We start from the raw sequence: 17,411 nt of genomic DNA, 5'->3' as shown, positions 1-17,411 counted from the left end.
CCTGGGGACTTCCTTGGTAGGCTGCTAAGTGGTCAAGAACCAGGAAGAAGAGAGTCACAAGGGGTTTTGGGCTTAGTCACCGGGTTATGCTGTGGGAAAAGAAAGCAAGAAGCATGTTTGAGTGCAGAAGGGGCAAGCTACTGAGTAAGAGAGAGTGAAGGTGTGGAGAGACAAAAGGAGTGAGGATCGCTTGAGGGGTGAGTAAGTTTGGGACAGCTGGTGTGAGGCATGGGGCAGTGATTAGAGATGGGCAGTGGATGGTAGGAGGCCTGACTGAGCCCTGTTCTCTGTCTCACCCTCAAGCAGTGCTGGTTCCTGTGCAGCCAGACACATCCCTGGTGATAGAGCCTGTTTTGTAACTGGTTTCTTTCTCTCCATTTGCAGAAGCAGAAGAGCTCTACCAGAAGAGAGTTTTAACGATCACGGGAATCTGTGTTGCCTTGCTTGTGGTGGGCATCGTCTGTGTGGTAGCTTACTGTAAAACGAAGTGAGTATGAGTGGTTAATGGACAATACCTGGCCAGAGGTTGCTGAGTGGTAGTGTCCATGCTTTATGATTTCACGCTCTTCACCTGAATGCTATTTTAAGGAAATAGTGTGCTGTGGTATTACAAGGAAGCTCTCATGAAGGCAGCCAGTGAAACCATCTACCAGGCTGTGCCTGAGCATGTTTTTTCTGGGACCGTTTGCTTGTTGCCCAGATCAGCATAGTTTTTCCCAGGCAGGTGATGTTGTGTGACTGCAAGAAACTACCCTCCAGGCCAACAGCTCATCTCCTGAAAGCAGAAGCATTCTGGGCTGCTGTGCAGGAGCTGTGGGCTCAGCTATGTACCAGGTGACTCAGTACCAGCACTCAGGGACTTTCAGAGGAATCTTGAGGGAACAAGAGGCTTGGGTACCTCTTTCATGGCCAGCTTCTCCTGCCTGGACAGCACCTTTTTCCCTGCTTAGCCTGCACTTCACTTGAGTTCAGGGTGCCCCTGGGACATGGGAGGTATTGTGGAGTGGATGCCCTGCCAGGAACACAGGTAGGCTTTGCCACTTTGTGCTTAATGCAGTACTGGTCAAGTGTGTGGACCTGCTTCTCCTTTCCCTTCTACCCACTTTTCTCCTCTTTTCCAAGCTCCATGGTGCCCCTGGCTCCATCGTATTGTGCTGGGCCTTGTCTTGCAAAAGGGGACCCTGGACCCCGGCTTCCCAAGTTGTACACGATGAGAAATGTTCACTTGTTTCTGAAAAAGCAGCAAAAGGTTGTGAATGCCAAATGTTTTGTTTGTTCCTGTTTGCAGCTTTCCACAGACACCATCAAAACACCAAGTGTGTCCAGGACTTGCCTTCTCCATCGTCGGCTTCCCCCAGGTGTCTCTGGAGGCAGAGCCCCAAAAGGCAAGTCTTACTAACAGCATTTTTCCTTTCTTTTTTAAAGGAAACAAAGAAAACAAATGCATAATCATCTACGGCAGAACATGTGCCCTGCCCATCAGAACAGGAGCCTTGCGAATGGGCCAAGCCATCCGCGTTTGGATCCGGAGGAAATCCAAATGGCCGATGTAAGACCTTCTGTCTCCATCTCCCAGCATGGTCCTGAGTGGTTGTGTTCTGCCAGGGATTTGCCATGGGGGTGTGTGTGTGTGTGTGTGTGTGTATGAGGAGCAAAACACTGGCAAACTTGAATAAAAAGAGATTCTGCATAGAAACATTCCATGAAGGGAAATGGGATTTTACTTTGAAGCACAGGATGAGATGAGGGCACTCGGGACAGGCTTGTTTTAATGAATCAAGTGTGATCCTGTTTGCTTCTAAGCAAGCTGTTCCCAGTGTTTCCTGTTTATTAAGCTATCCTGCCCAGTCCCTCTTTGTGCATGACAATTGCAATCGATGTGGCAGGATCTTGAGCTGCTGCAATGACCATGTCATTCTGAAACACATTATGGTGATGTGTTCAGCACTGTGTTAGCTCACTGGCCCGTACCAAGAGTTGTGTCCAGGATGAGGTGGGATGTCCTGGTGAGGTGCCAGTGTCATGCCGACAAGAACCATCTAAGCATTTGGGACTGGATCCAGAAGGGTGGCTCAGCCCCTGTGATGAGTTCAGGCATATGAGATTCCCATCAAACTCCATGAACTCAAGAGAACCATCAATGTACTTACATGCCTTGCTGGACCGAGGAGTTGAAAGGGCTAAGAAGAACAGAGCAGGGAGACAGGCTCAAACAAGACTGATGGCAATGAGTACAATGAATCTGTTGTATGTTCAGCTGGGTCACTCTTTGGATGTTAAACTTTAGCTAGGTTGGATCCCAGCCATGAAGAAAGAGGGAAATGGAATTTCTAAGAATGATGGCTCTGCGGCCCCGAAGTACTGACTCTGTCAGAGAACTTGGTGTCTCTGTGAAAAGCAGGGCTTCTTGCTAGATGAAGAAATATCTCTGTATAAATATTGGATTACACCTGGTGTTTCTGTAGGACATGTATGCCTAGCAGATTTCACATGGTTGTCTCTGTCAGGTGTACAGCCTTGTCTGAGCAGAGATGTTTTTCTGCTCAGTAGCTACACATGGTCCCACTGTCCTCTGGGAAACCCCTTGGCTCTTTGTACCCTTCTGCAGTTCCCATGCCACAGCCCTTTTCCTGTGTTCAAAGTACAGAGAAGAGCCTCCAGTGCCCCGTCTCCTTCTATGGGGCATGGAGCTGCTGGGTCACTCAGTCCTCATGTGATTTCATCAGAAATAATACAGCCAGCTGCATTTGGCTGTGGCTGCGTTGTCAGGCTCCTGGCTGACCTATGTGATTCTTTGTATCTTACAGTATATTTCTAAGAATGTTTCTGCCACCGAGCACGTGATCCGAAGGGAAACAGAGACAACCTTTTCAGGAAGTCACTCCTGCTCCCCGTCCCATCACTGCTCCACAGCCACTCCAACGTCCAGCCAGAGGTGATGTATACCACTCTCTCCTCAACTTTCTCCTGCTGTTTCTCTCAGGCTGCTATGAGATTCAAAGCCAGTAAAAGGTTTTCCTTTCCCTTCCCTTTCTGGTTTTATGTGATATTTGGCCCCACACTGGTGCACAAAAGCCATGTTGACACTATTTGCTGGCACGGCTGGGTAGTGAGAGATGTGGAAAGGGGTGATCCTCGACCCATGGTGAAGTGCCAGCAGGATCCTGCAGCACTGACATAGCTGGCAGAAATGAAGTTGAGCCTTCAAGCTTTGCACAGGCACAAATGGGAGGATGCATCTGGGAAAGGTTTTGCAAGTTGTATTTGCAACCACAGTGGACACCTATAATCATTCATTAAGCACACACATTTCATGCTTGATATATTTAGAATGTATTTGTCTCATAGAAGGCAAAACACATGAAATATCACAAAATGTCTTGGCCAGGTAGAATCACAGACTCATTAAGTTTGGGAAAGACCTCTAACTATCAGCCCAACCTCACTGTGGCTGCTAAACCGCATCCTGAATTGCCACAGACACACTCTTTTTGCACCTCTCCAGGGACAGAGACTCCACCACTGCCCTGGGCAGCCTCTTCCAGGGCTTCAACACTCTTTCCATAAAGATATTTTTCCCAATATCCAATCTAAACCTCCCTGGTGCAACTTGAGTTCCTCAAAGTTAATATATGACTTAAGAGTCACAGATTTTCACCAGAAAAAAGCACTCCTGTGCAATTTATCCCAGTCCAGAAAGTTCCTTTGGAATCTCAGCCTCTGGGATGGTGGCACCTCTTTCACTGGAAGTGTCTCTGAAGTCCCCAGGAAAACTAGGGCTGGCAGGAAAGTAATGAGAATTTTTGCTACGCAGGGTGAGGCTTTTTTTTTTTTTTTTTTTTTTTTTTTACATTTCAAAATAGCCATCAGAGGGAAGGGCAGCGTTGTATCAGAAGCTGAAGTTCTCACAGGTTTTGAGAACATTTAAGTTGCGGCTTGGGCTTTCCTGTTTTTATGATGTCCAGAAAAGTCCTTCAAATGCTCTAGAGAAAGTCATGTGCTGCTTTGATTTTGGATGTTCGGGTTCTTCCTTATACACAGTTCTTGTGCTTCTTCCATTAGTTGATGGTGTTTCTCTAGGCGGGCACTTTGAAAAGTGACCATGAGGTGCAGGTGGGGGCTATATCTATAGCCTCTTGATGGTGTATAGGTCATATCACATTGACTTTATAGAGCAAAAGATGTCCTGCTTATTTACTTCATCCGCCCAATATAATCATAGAATCATAGAATAGTTTGGGTTGGAAGGAACCTTACAGAACATCTAGTTACAAACCTACTGCCATGGGCAGGGACACCTCCCACTGGATCAGGCTGCCCAAGGCCCATCCAACCTGGCCTTGAACACCTCCAGGGATGGGGCAGCCACAATTTCCCTGGACAACCTGTTCCAGTGCCTCCCCACTCTCATGGTGAAGAAATTCTTCCTTATGTCTAGTCTAAATCTGCCCCTCTCCGGTTTATACCCATTGCCCCCAGTCCTATCACTACAAGCATTTGTGAACAGTCCTTCCCCAGCTTTCTTGTAGGCCCTTCAGGTGCTGGAAGGTCGCTATAAGATCTCTTTGGAGATCTTTTCCTCCATTAGTCCAGTGAGCAATGAATCCTCTCAGCTAAAGCTCAAATAGGGCTCGTGGCAGGTTTCTGCAGGGTTCAGGCATTCATCAGGGATGAGCACGTACTCTCAGTGTCAGATCAGCTTCATAGATCCACAGAATGCTTTGGGTTGGAAGCACCTTTATAGGTCATCTAGTTCCAGACCCCCAGCAGGAGCTGAGACACCTGTAACCAGATCAGATTACTCAGAGCCCCATCCAACCCGATCTTGAATGTTCCCAGGGATGAGGCGTCCACTGCCTCCCTGGGCCAGTGCCTCACCACCTCCTTATATCCAGTCTCAGTCTCCCCTCCCTTTGTTTGAACGCATTCCCCCTTGTCCTGTCACAACAGGCCTGGCTAAATTCCTGTCCCACCTTTCTTGTAGGTGCCCTTCAGACACTGAACTTAGGTTTTCAGGTGAATTCTTTCCCTCTGGCTTAGATCTTCAACAAGCAGAGAGGGAACCACAAATGACTTGCTGGACTGAAAATGACTGTTTTGTCCAAGGAAATCCTTACCCTGTGTTTCTCAGGTTTATGGAATCCACACGCCTGGCTGGATGTATGCAAGTTGAGCCAGGTGCACAGAGGCTCCATGCCTGCAAAGCTGCACCTTAATGCCCTTCCAAGCTTATTCCAAAGTCCTGGGACTCCAGGGCCATCTCTGGGCAGCTTCTGAAGACCCAAAGGTGTGTCTGGAGGGCAGCATTAGCGCATGGCGGCTGTGAGAAGGCATCTACCTTGCACAGCCTCTGGTCCTGGCTACCTGCCACCTCATCTTTGTGAGTCAAGTGCATCCAGCAGGTGTTTCTTGAGGTGATGCCAGAGGCAAACTACTGGCATAATCAGGCTCCGTTTTACTCGATCAGCGCCTCTAATGAGGACGGCGTTTGAAGTTATAAATGAGTGTGGGATTTGCAGCTGAGCATGAGCCTGGAGCCATCAATAATTAACGAGTTCTTGGGAAGTCTTAATGAGGCCTGCTCTCCTCTGCAAACCCCCACCCCCAAATTCTCTGCTGGCACAGCTCCATCTGGTGCAGTTTGGGAGTTTAGAAGAGGGGAGATTGAGATGAGATCTTGGGAAGAAATGTTTTGCTGTGACAGTGGGGAGGCCCTGGCCCAGGTTGCCCAGAGCAGTGGTCGCTGCCCCATCCCTGGAGGTGTTCAAGGCCAGGTTGGATGGGGCTTTGAGCAACTGGATCCTGTTGATCAGGAAGTAATGTTGAGTAATTTTATTCTTGTAGCATTTCTTAAGGGGCTGTCACTTGACATTGTAGATGGCTCAGCTGAAGGCCCATTGTGGCCTTGGCAGGGCCAGTGTGCTGCTCTACACCCAGAATGCATTGCAAGCACAAAGTAGAATTGTCCTGGCCTCCCTTCAGAGGCTGTCCCATCCCAGCCTATCCCAGGCTGTCAGGAGGTGGTGTGCTAAATACCCAGTATGCCTTTCCTTACCCTCTAATCTAAAAAAAAGGCAAAGCAAAGACAGGTTTGGGGAGTTGGGCATCCCTGTTCAGATGTATCATAGCAAGAGAGAGAAAGGGGATGCCAGGGCAGAGCAGAGTGTGAACTGTGCCTGCATGCAGCTTTTTGGAGAAGACCTTGTGGGGATTCCTTGCTCACTGTCTGTGTGCGGTTTGGTTCACAGACACGAAAGCCACACCTGGAGCTTAGAGCGGACAGAGAGCCTGACTTCAGATTCCCAGTCTGGGATAATGCTGTCCTCAGTGGGAACCAGTAAATGTAACAGCCCTGCATGCGTGGAGGCACGGGCTCGCCGTGGGGCTGCCTTCTGCATTGAGGACTCGCGGAGGCCCATGACGCAGTATCGTGACTCGGTGGATTCTCTGCGGGACTCACCACACAGTGAGAGGTCAGACCCCACTCCTTTGGGACTTCCAGGCACAGCAGAAGCGAGCTGTGCCATCTATGCTAGACACAAAAATGTTTGCCTCTACCCACCCCTAGAGCATCAGTTCTATAGTGGCACTTCATCTCTGGTCCTACCAGAGGAAGCCATTGGCCAAGGAGGCCACTCTGGCAGGGGTAGCAGTAAGCACTGCACCCTGTTCACCAGGCAACAATGTGGGTTTGGAGCACAGGGATGAGAGGAGCGCAAAATTACCCTGCTGGCATCAGGAACTGGTAAAGAAAAACTGGCAAAGATAGTAGATGTTGAACATACCCTGGCCGGCTTAGTGAGGTGACAGCTCAAGCAGGGTCTGGCCCTCTGGTGTATGGGGAAAAGATGTGCATCCTTGGTGTAGTTCTGGCTGGCCTGGTGAGCAGGGGGGCTGTATGTGAGGGCTCTCTATGACCCAGGTCTCTGGGGAACACAGCTGCAGAGCCAACACCATCAGACAGTGAGAGATGGCAACAGGCGTCCTTTCCCCATTCTGGGTCTTCATGGTGCAGAACCACAATCTCCACTCCTTTGTGGGTTGTTATGAGCAACCCTGGGTGGCCTCATTGGGACTTCTCTCTGGGGCAGAGGAGAAAGGCAGCATCTCCTGCTCTCTCCTTCCTGTCCCTGGTCCATTCGGGCCAGCTGACCCTGCTCGTACAGACGTTTCATACTTCCCAGGTCACGGGGTTAAGGAGGCACCAGGTGAGCCAGGGAGCCTGGGCAGCCTGAAATGACTGAAGGCAATAGTCTGATGTCAGGAAGTGAAACTGAAGGCTGATGTCAGGAAGTGAAACTGCTCCTCAGAAAGAAGTGGTGCCAAAGGAAGGGCTGTTTGGAGGGCAGCTAGACTAGCCCTGAGTTGCCCCAGTGATGTTGTCACTAGGGGAGATGAAAGTGGGTGGCTCCCTTTCTGAGACACAAGATTTTTGCTAAGTCAGAGCAAGCAATGCCCAGGCTTTCCCTGTCTGAGACCAGAGCATTTTGAGGTCCTTCCTCAGAGACAAGCTTGGCAGCTCTGGAGGGAACAGAAAGCAGCTGATGGGCAGACAAGAGGCACAGAAGTCTTGACTCAGCCTTCTGGGAGGTGCTGCAAGGTTTCCAGCAATGCAGGCTGGAAATTGCACCCTGAGTCCCTGAGGAAAGTCAGTCCTGTGATGCATGGTGCACGGTGCCCAAGCACACACTGAAGCTGGCGGCTTATCCTCCCTTGGCACAGTGGTGCAAGGTGCCTCTGCCTGGTTCCCCAGATGATGCTGAACTCCAGGACCAGGTGCATTGGAGGCTTCATGGGTCCCTGCATCTGTTGCTGGACTGAGCGCGGGAGCAACTGGAGCATTTTGTGGTTGTCCAGTGTCCAAATGGAGTGTTGCTTCTTCCAGGTACGTGTCGGCCCTGACCACACCAGCACGCCTGTCACCTGTGGACTTCCACTACTCGATGGCTGCACAGGTGCCCACCTTTGAGATCACATCCCCCAACTCAGCGCACGCTGTCTCCCTGCCACCGGCAGCCCCCATCAGCTTCCGTGTGGAGGAGCAGCAGCCCCTCCTGCGGCGCTACCAGCTCCCCTTCCAGGACACGCAGCGGTACGACGGCTACTACCAAAGGAAGACCTACCTAAATGACAGCATGGGGAGTCTGCCCTCCAGCCCCTTCCGCATCACGGAGGATGACGAGTACGAGACGACGCAGGAGTACGTCACAGCGCTAGAGCAGCCAAAGAAAACAGCCAGCAGCAACAAGAGGTGGAAAAAATCCAAACTGAATGGGCACGTCCCTCACAGAGCCAGAGCCGTCCGGGACTCCTTCTCCTTCAGCAGCGCCTCTTACAGCGAGTCTGACGAGGAGCTGGTGGCCGAGAGCACCCCCTTCCTAAGCACTCAGAACAATGAGGCGGCACACACAGAGTCGCCCGCGCTCCACCGGCCGGGCGAGAGCCGGACTCACTACTCATGCAGCAGACACAGCGCTCCCGGGGAGAGTGGGCGCAGCAGCCTCGCGCACATGACGCCCAAAGTGGACCCGGATCCTCTCTAGGCACCTCCCCTACTCACGCACCTGCAGCCGTAACCCGCATGGAGGAGGTGGAAGAGGGAGACGAGACAAAACAAAACAAAGAAATATTTTTATTTTATATAAAAGAGGAAAAAAATATACAAAATGTTTTATTTTCATTTTAGCAAAGTTGTCTTATAATAGCTAATGGCAATGACTTTTTTATAGGGAATCTCTATTTATATGTAATGTCTTGATTTACAGCTTCCGAGAAAAAAAAGTAAAAAAAAAAAAAAAAAAAAAGAAGAAAAGAAAACAAACAATAAAGTTAAAAAAAAAAAAGTGGGCCAATTTTTGACTACTTAAAAATAGAAAACAAAACTCTCGTGGTGCCTTTTGCTGTATGCTAGTGCTGGGATTCATGCCGAGGATTCTGTTTCAGTAGCATTTTTAAGATCATTGATTTTTGTTTTGGGAGACAACCTGTCACAAGGGCGCTCTTCCCTCGGGACAAAAGAGCCTCACCACTTTGCCCCGTTCCCGGCTATTAATGATCTTATTCTTTAAGGTATCGTTTAAACACACATCAAGGACATGAGTAGGAGCATTTCCATTATCATGTCTAGTGGGGATCTGTCTTGCCCTGTAAAACACTTGTATTTTTGCCTAAATCAGTAGAAAAAGAAACCCAACAGCACCGTATTGAGAGGCAGAAATAATGTTTCTTTTGCCACACAGGCAGGAAGATGAAAGGCCAGGGAGCAGTGGAGCAGCTCGTATGATCCAGTGCTCAGCCTTTGGCCATTATGCCTGCGCGGCTGCACTTGGCTTGGTGCAGCTTTGCAGTCCAGCGAGGCAGACGCCCATATGGCCGTGGTGAAGTGCCCTGCTGTTCCGTGTGGCTGGCTCCAGCTCCCTGTGCCAGCCCAGGCAGGCAGACGGCCGCACGTGGCGGCTCCGTGCGCAAGCTCCTCAGGCTGTGTTGCTCTTCTGCTGCCGTGCTGGCCGCGGCCCTTGCCCGTGCCGTGTGCCGTGGGGCCATCGGGCTGTGGCATCCTGCGGGCCGTGCTCGGCCGCGGTTCAGGCGGTGCTGGGAGGGTGGCCCTGCGGCACAGCATGGCTGCGGCTCGCCTGGATGCCGTGTCTGGCAGCCGCCAGCCGTGCCACCTGGGCAGCTGGCGGGAACCTGAGCACTTCTGGCCTGTGCATTGGGAAGGGCCCTGTGTGGGGCAGCCTGGCGAGCGGATTCTTCTGTACTGCTGTGCCGTATATTGTAAAGACAGTTGTTACCGTCATGTCTTGCCATCGATGATGGACGTCACATTTCCAAACTTGGAGCAGCTCTGGCCATTGGCTCTGTGGCACAAGGGACAGTCGTGCATGTGTGGGCAGCAGAGCAGCCCCGTGGAAGTGCCCCTCTCTCCTCAGTTCTCTGCAGCAAAACCTGTTTACATTGTAGCCTGACTTTTTTCTTTTTATATTTTTACTTCTGCATGTCCTTCGCATTTCAGATACTGTAGATTGGATGCATGGTGAAGCTGTGACTGAGAAGATAATACAACAATTGACAGTGTATTTCATTTAACTTTTAGCAATAAAGTAACTAAACCCTCTATTCCTCACTCACGATGGGGTCAGATAGAAAACTCTGCTAATTTGTCATAAGATGATTGTCCAAGTTTGCTCTGGATTGTCTGAATGTCAGAACTCTCGACTGTTTAACACTTGAACATTTTTTATATTATAAATAAAATAAGAAATAACAAGCTGTGGGCTGCATTCATCTCAGGCAATTTCAGGGTAAGGGAGGAGCTGGGACAGGTAGCACACACAGAACCAGAGCGGTTAAGGATGGAAGACACCTCTGGAGGTCATCTGGTGCAGCCCTCCTGCTCACCCAGGGCCAGTTGCTAAGGATTGTGACCAGCCAGGCTTTGAATACCTCCAGGGGTGATATTCTCTTTGGGAAACCTGTGCCAGTGCTTTGTCACCCTCACAGCAGAAAAGCATCATCTTGTGTTCAGACTGAATTCCTATATTTGAATTTGTCCCTGCTGCCTCCAGCCCTGTTGCTGGACATTACTGAGACGAGCCCGGTTCCCTCTTCTTTGTTCCCTCCCACCAGACACACGAATAAGGTCCACCTGAGCCTTCTCTTCTCCAGGCTGAACAGTCCCTAATGGCCATGAGGTCCATGTGTCCAAACAGCAATGTGCAAAAAAGGACGTCTAGGGCTGCGGATGAAGGTGGTAGAATGAAGCCCTGATTTGGGTAACATTTGTCACCTAATCTTTGGACATGTTATGTCCCACGTGTGTGCAGCCTCAAGTGTAGCTGGATGGAAGCAGCAGTACTATGTAGTTCCCCACCCTCCTGTTTAGTCTTGGGTCAGGCTGTGACTGCCCATTGTCTTTGGGCCCTCAACTTGCCTCCTCCAGCAGCTCACGGAGTGTGGTGAGATGGACAGGAGTGGGCGGAGAGCATTCCACCCCTGGGAGGCACATGCATGGGAAGTGACCCAGGGTGAGGATCACCGGTGAAAGCAGCCACATAGACGAGAGAGATGGGGAACCTTTGAATTCCTAATGGCTCTCCTCAGTGTCTGTGAGATCTGTGTGCAGAGAAGTCCACCTGGGACTGGCTCAGCAGCAGCTGCATGATAAGGAGCTTGCAGCTCTTGGGTCTCCTGCTGCCACAATGTGGGCTGGGAGGCAGAGCAATGGTACGGCTGAATCTCAGATGTTCTTAGTGCAGCTGACCTCCACCAGGGATCACCATCACAGTCTGCTCTCCAGGTCCCTTGAAAAATGAGCTGTGGGTTTGCCCAGCACTGCCCTGCGCAGGGGGATATTTCCCCTGCTCCACGCTTTGCAGGATCAGTGATGCTCTGTGCCTGCTGAGACACCACGGCTTCCTCCTGACTGGTCCTGGTGATTTCTTGTTCAGCACGCCCCTTGATTCCTGTCATTGTGTTCTATATTTGGAGGCAGTTGCACTACTGTAATTTTCTCTCCAATTGCCTTTGAAGAAAACCTGTACCTGGATGTAAATATTTTACAGCAATTGTCACTGGTGGGGGAGCCTCTGAAGCCTCCTGCCAGGGCTGTACTCAATGTGTGATGCCTTTGCCGCCCTTACCAGAGGGGAGAGAATCTCTCCACTGACACAGATAGGGTGACGCAAGCAGGAGAGGAGCATCACATCCTGGTTTTGGGATTGCAAAGCCTCACCGCCCCAAAAAAGTCCCTCTAAAAAGAAATTGGTGTCAGGTTGTGTCTAGGAGAAGGGACCTGGCAGGAAGGTCAGGCTGAACCAGCACCATCAGGAGACGCTGTCTGAGACGCAGTGCAGTATTGCTGCCTGCTGGATGGCCTGACACAGGCTGGGAACTGTGCCAGAAAGTGCATTTAGGTACCTCCAGGAGGAGAAAAATATGTAGCTGCTTAATTCCTCTGAGACACTGCTCTTCTCTCTTAGTTGTGGCTGAATGCTCCACCTTCAGGGAGTGAAAGGGGGAGGAAGATAAGCATTTTCTTCCTGGTCACAAGCTGAGGCTGTGGCTTGGCCAAAAAAGGCTTTTGTGGGTCTTATCACTCTCTCGTAGGTAAGATGCTCACCTCAACTGCACACATGTATACACCTGCATCAATGCTTGTGCATCGGGGCAAATTTGTGCTTGTCAGTAGGTGCAAGTTTAACTCTCTGTGCTCTTGGCTGTCTTGCCAAGGGTAATTTAACACTGGTTGCCACCCCTTTCCACATCCACTGGGTGGTGGGTCTCATGGTGCTGAGGCTCTTTGCTGGTCAGCCAAGGAGACTTTGCAAGATCCTGGTTTTCCCTGTTCCTGACTGAGGAGGGCAGACTGACACCTTCAGCGTGGGAGCCAGAGTTGTTCTTGGTGGCTCCCTTGGACAGGAGGTGGCACTGCCTGCTGGAGGGAATGGACAGGAGGTGGCACTGTCTGCTGGAGGGAATGGTCAGAAAGGAGAGGTACAAGGTATTACCTGGGATTTTGGAGAGCAAGAGCTGGGACTGGCCTTCTCCTGGGCTTCTACTGTGTAAGTCTGGGCACCAGATGATTCATGCCAGTAGCAGCGTCTTGGAGAGCTTCATCGCAAGGGTTGTCTGTACAGTATGACACAGGAAAGCACATGATGCCTTGGAGAAACAGCCATGACACTCGATGTAGCCATGGACTGCTCTGGGAACAGTTCTCAGAACATCTCCAAACACCGACGCAGGTGTTGACACCTTTGTCCTCCAACAGACCTCTAGACTGCATGTGGACAGACCTGGGATGCACCAGACGGAGGGAAGAGTTACCTGAACGTGATCCCAAAGCATTCCATCTGTCCACACGTAAGCCATCCATCCAGAGCACAAGCAGGCCAGTGCTCTCCGTTCCTAGGGGGATGAGTGGACTGGTATCCTGTTATGGAAAGGCATGGTGATTTTCTGTCACTGTCTGTCCATAGGAACCTGCCTTTCCTGGGGCAACAGCTGGTGGAGATCTGGGTCAGCTTGGTTATCTAGTGCTGTGGAATCTGGCAACAACCCAGCATCTGGTAGAACTGTACTTCAGACCAATTCTCTTTACCAATGGATCCAGCTTTATTGTTATTCTTTTTTACATGAGTCTTAGTGCATCATTTCAAATAAACTATCAAACTGTACAAAGAAACAGAGATAAAAGAAGAGGTGACGAAGTTGGGCAGAGGGTTTTAGTGTCATGAACCACCATGGGCCACCGTAGTCCATGGGCTCTCAAATCTTTAAAGTCCAAATAAATCTTGTTTTCTTCATTTAAAAAAAAATGCTGCAACATAGAAACAACAAATGACTGTAATTAGCAGCTACAAGATCCTTCAAAACTGGAACTTGATTACTGTGAATGCACCTAGGGGAAAGAAAAGCAATCTGAGATAAAGAACTGAACCAACAAGTGAAATAAATAAATAAGGTGTGGGAGGACAGTTGTGGCGTTCAAATGCAGAGGAATCACTTCTAGCGCAATAGCAAATCATTGGACCACAGACAGCAGAGAGAAACAGAAACAGAGTTCCCTGCTTAAAAGAGTACAGCATGTGCATTGCGGAATGGAGGCAGTCCAACTCTGATGGGCAGGCGGAATCTCTCCTGCACACAAAGGTTCAGCTGGATCTGAAGCACAGCTCCAATTGTGCCTTGAACCCAATGTGGCGGATGCCATGGATGTGAAATGAGCAGCCACTTGGCTAGTTTGTCTGAACACGCAGGAACATGACAGTGATGTTTCACAGCAAAGCCAGACAGGGGCTGGGGGGAGGCGGGGAGCAAGGTGCGAGGGAGGGAGGGGGAAGGAACATAGGCTACTGCATTTTTTAAAACATCCTGGTGGGCTGGTCAGACCCTCCATGGTCCCCAGGCAGCTTGCCTTCACTTGCACATTGAGGTTAAAAACCCACGTTAAAGTTTCCTTATATATATTTTTATTTATATATATTCATATATATATATATAAAAAGGATAAGGTGACAGAGGGCACTTCAGGACTCTTCTGCCATGGGCAGGTGACGATCTCACATGCCGTGCTGAAGATGCCCGTAGCTTGGTCAGTGACCAGCTCATGACACCATCCAATCACAACGTGCTGAACAATGCTCCTCTTGGGGGAGGGACATGCTCCCTGCTGCTCTGTGCCCTCCTCAGGGAGTGCTGGTGGTACCACAGACCATTATCTTGGCTGAGTTTCCTGCACTGTTGGACATGAAGTGGTGGGGACTCCAGGGAGAAAAGGAGGAGAGAGAGGGCTGGTGAAGAAAAGAGCAACCTCGCCCTTGAAGAACCAGCATATCCCTTTATTGTGCAGGCTGCAGTAGGAGGGAAAGAAAAGCCACTGGTGCTGTTGAGGATGAAGAAGAAATGGTGTGTCTACGATGCTGAAATGCCAGAGCATTGTCAGGGAGAGTCAACTAAAGCTTCTTTGATTTCTTTCACTAGAGCAGTCACCGTGTCGTAGACGTCTACGGTCTTGTTCATGTAATTTCCTAGGTAAAATTGTGCTCATCAATCTAGTCCAGGAGCGCAAAGCATCATCAGTTGATCCCTGCTGTGCGCATGTTCCTTGTTAAGTGTTCTGCTCTAAAATGTCCTTTTCTGCCTTACAGCTGACAGACATGTGGCCTTGGCTTAAGGAAGGGCTCGAATGTGTCTTCCGCAAAGCAATGTCATCAGCTTCCACTTTGAAGAAACTGGTTTCGATTCTCTCCAGGTCATCTGTCCCAGCTTTTATTTTCATGCACAGCAGGTTGATGTATGTCTCATAGCGGCTCTTCTGCAGGGAAAGAGGGAACAGAGAGCCTAGGAACAGGGACAGGCCACGGCATGGGTGGAAAGCAGAGGCAAAGCCTTCTGCTACTGCAGGAGAACACAGCCTGTATCTCTAGGATCCCATTAACCATACCCAACCAGTACTGTTTAACGACTGCACAACACCTGGTCTATGCAAAGCCTGATCACCCCATGGTTGAAAGCATTGAGGGGAAAGGCAAGGGTTGTGCAAGACTCTCCAGTTGCTCTTACGGGTCTTGACTGCCACTCGAATTGTCTAAGGTGGATACGGGGGACAAAACCAGGTGAACAGACCTGTTCTTTTTTAGGAGTCCCCATCAATTGATTCAAATGCTTCTGCTTACTGTTGTTTCCATCAAGTAATTCACTTGTTACTGCTAAACTGTGCCCTCAAGTGGGAGCATCTCCTTTCTGCCTGGCAGCTTTACTCCAAAGGGAGATGGAACATCTTGGTATGGAATGGTGTACTACCCCAGTCCTTTCCCTTAACATCTCAGAGGCAGCCCATACTCTCTTTTTTGTTAGCAGAGAAACAAGCGTTTCCAGAGCCCACTTCCTAAGTCAGATGAGATGAATTGCGCTCTGAAAGTGCCAGCTTCTCACTGCAGACTGAGAAGGCAGTCTAGAGAAAACCCTCAGATGGAGACTTCTCTGCAGGCACCCAAAGAAGATGTTTAGTGAACAGGAGGCAGCAGCAAGCAATTATGTGAAGGTTTGGTACAAAGGGAAAGGAGCCAGCAGGCAGAAACTGGCTTTGGAGAGTTAGGTTGGGAGTTACACAGAAAGGTGGTGCAGCCTTGGTATGCAGGAGGTGGGACATTTCTATCCTTGGAGATTCCTGAGACTCGGCCACAAAATGACATGTTCAGACTTGGCCAATACTGAGAGTGATCCAAGCTCCTGCTGACGGAGGACAAGAGGCCTCCAACGGCCACTTCCCACAGACATATCTGTAGTAGGAATCACCTTCTGTTCAGCTCTCGCTGGACTGAAACATCCCATTTCTTCCACAATTAAATGCTTGCCAGACTTTACAGAGAGTTTAAGCTTAGCTATGTGCATCCTCAAAAAGTCTGCAATCAGCTCTACTGCTGGTTTGGGCTTTATTTACAGAAACCGTTGCAGCAAAACAAGATTAATTCTCCCAGGGATCCCCTTAGCTTTCTATTAATGTTGCTGAAAAGGACTGATGTGCACCAAGAACTGAACCACTCTCTTACGTGGGACCTGAGGAAATGTCAAATTTCAGCAGAGGAAAGGACGATTTCATTTCTCTCATCAGATTTCCCCTCCTCTAGTTGGAGAACACAGAGGGGAGGAAATGTCTGTTATTTCTTTTTTTAGCTTCAGTGCAAAACAACGAGGCTTGCTGCTGCCTCAAGACACCCATCCAGCTTTGAACCCTCGTCCTTCTCTCTCCTTTCAGGCTCTCCCAGGCTCACAGCATCCACTCCAGAGTTCTCAGTTCTCCTCAATCAGCCAAGGTGTCATTTATCACAGAAAAGATGAAAGTTCCTTTACCTCAAATATTAGGTAATGTTCTTTAAGTCTGTATTCCTCAGCCTCTTTTGACTTGAGGCTCTTCTCTACGGGATGTAATTTATGCTCTGCTAATTCATCTGCAATCTGCTTCATTTTATTTTCATGAGACCTCAGCTGTTCCTCCTGCCGAGAGAAGCGTGTCAGGTATTAAAACAGAGGAGTGCAACGCCCAAGTGCACCGCCTGCCTGTTGATGAGGGATCTGTTTCTGCAAGGACGGAAGCTCAGCTACTGTGCTGGAGCCAAAGGTGTGCAGAGCATTGGCAAATTCATCTGATAAGGAGTAGCTGAAACACAGGTATTTGAGTAAGATCAAAACTCCTGTATCACAATTGCCAAGAGCGGATTTCTCTGGCACCCGGGGTTCTTTAGTGTCATAGAATCACAGAACGGTTTGTGTTGGAAGGGTCATCAAAGCCCATCCAGTTCCAACCCACCTGCCATGGGCAGGGACAACTCCCACTGGATCAGGGGCTCCAAGCCCCATCCAACCTGGCCTGGAACACATCCAGGGATGGGGCAGCCACCACTGCTCTGGGCAGCCTGGGACAGGGCCTCCCCACCCTCACAGCAAAGAATTTCTCCCTAAGATCTCATCTCAAGTGCCCCTCTTTCAGCTGAAAACCATTCCTCTTCATCCTATCCCTGCCCTCCCCGATCAATAGCCCCTCCCCACCTTTCCTGCAGGTAAAAATAATAGACATTAAATGCTCTGCATCCTTTAACAGACAGGCAGAACCAGCAGTCCCAAGAGCTGCTCATCCTGCTCCTTTTTGAGATAAATGTGCCCTCCCAATCGGAGCTTTAAGAGGAGAAACATCTGGCCACATCTGGTTCAGCAGATAGGAGCTGTTTTCTCTTTCCTTTAATTTCAGCCTGTCTTCCACTTTGCTGGGTGCCAGCGTGTCCATACTTTTTGGAGGTGCTAAGGCATGTTAGACTTTCCCTGGACAGTGCAAACAGAAGCTGCTCTTTGGATGGCGGCTGTCTATTACTTTTGGTTAACTAAGCCTTAGGCAACCATGGTCTGCTGCACAT

General features: G+C 49.7%; 2 protein-coding genes across 8 annotated transcripts in view; one reads left to right on the top strand and one right to left on the bottom strand.

Moving 5' to 3' along the window:
* Window positions 1–10,224, top strand: part of NRG2 (neuregulin 2) — a 182,371-nt gene extending 172,147 nt beyond the window's left edge. For all 3 annotated transcript variants that reach the window (XM_054079472.1, XM_009555906.2, XM_054079471.1), the window contains 5 exons: window positions 385–487; window positions 1,426–1,549; window positions 2,808–2,935; window positions 6,249–6,473; window positions 7,886–10,224. In XM_054079472.1, the coding sequence (XP_053935447.1) occupies window positions 385–487; window positions 1,426–1,549; window positions 2,808–2,935; window positions 6,249–6,473; window positions 7,886–8,543 (1,238 nt within the window). In that variant the 3' untranslated portion in view covers window positions 8,544–10,224. The remainder of the gene's footprint in view (window positions 1–384; window positions 488–1,425; window positions 1,550–2,807; window positions 2,936–6,248; window positions 6,474–7,885) is intronic.
* Window positions 10,225–13,097: 2,873 nt separating this feature from the next.
* PSD2 (pleckstrin and Sec7 domain containing 2) overlaps window positions 13,098–17,411 on the bottom strand; it is a 98,418-nt gene continuing 94,104 nt past the window's right edge. For all 5 annotated transcript variants that reach the window (XM_054079666.1, XM_054079668.1, XM_054079670.1 and 2 more), the window contains 2 exons: window positions 16,354–16,497; window positions 13,098–14,815 (listed from right to left, as the gene is read on the bottom strand). In XM_054079666.1, coding sequence (XP_053935641.1) covers window positions 14,609–14,815; window positions 16,354–16,497 — 351 coding nt within the window. In that variant the 3' untranslated portion in view covers window positions 13,098–14,608. The remainder of the gene's footprint in view (window positions 14,816–16,353; window positions 16,498–17,411) is intronic.

This window comes from Cuculus canorus, chromosome 14, assembly GCF_017976375.1.
Source record: "Cuculus canorus isolate bCucCan1 chromosome 14, bCucCan1.pri, whole genome shotgun sequence".
Taxonomy (NCBI): Eukaryota; Metazoa; Chordata; class Aves; order Cuculiformes; family Cuculidae; genus Cuculus; species Cuculus canorus.
Note: the sequence above shows the minus strand (reverse complement) of the source record. Positions and strands in the feature narration are given on the sequence as shown.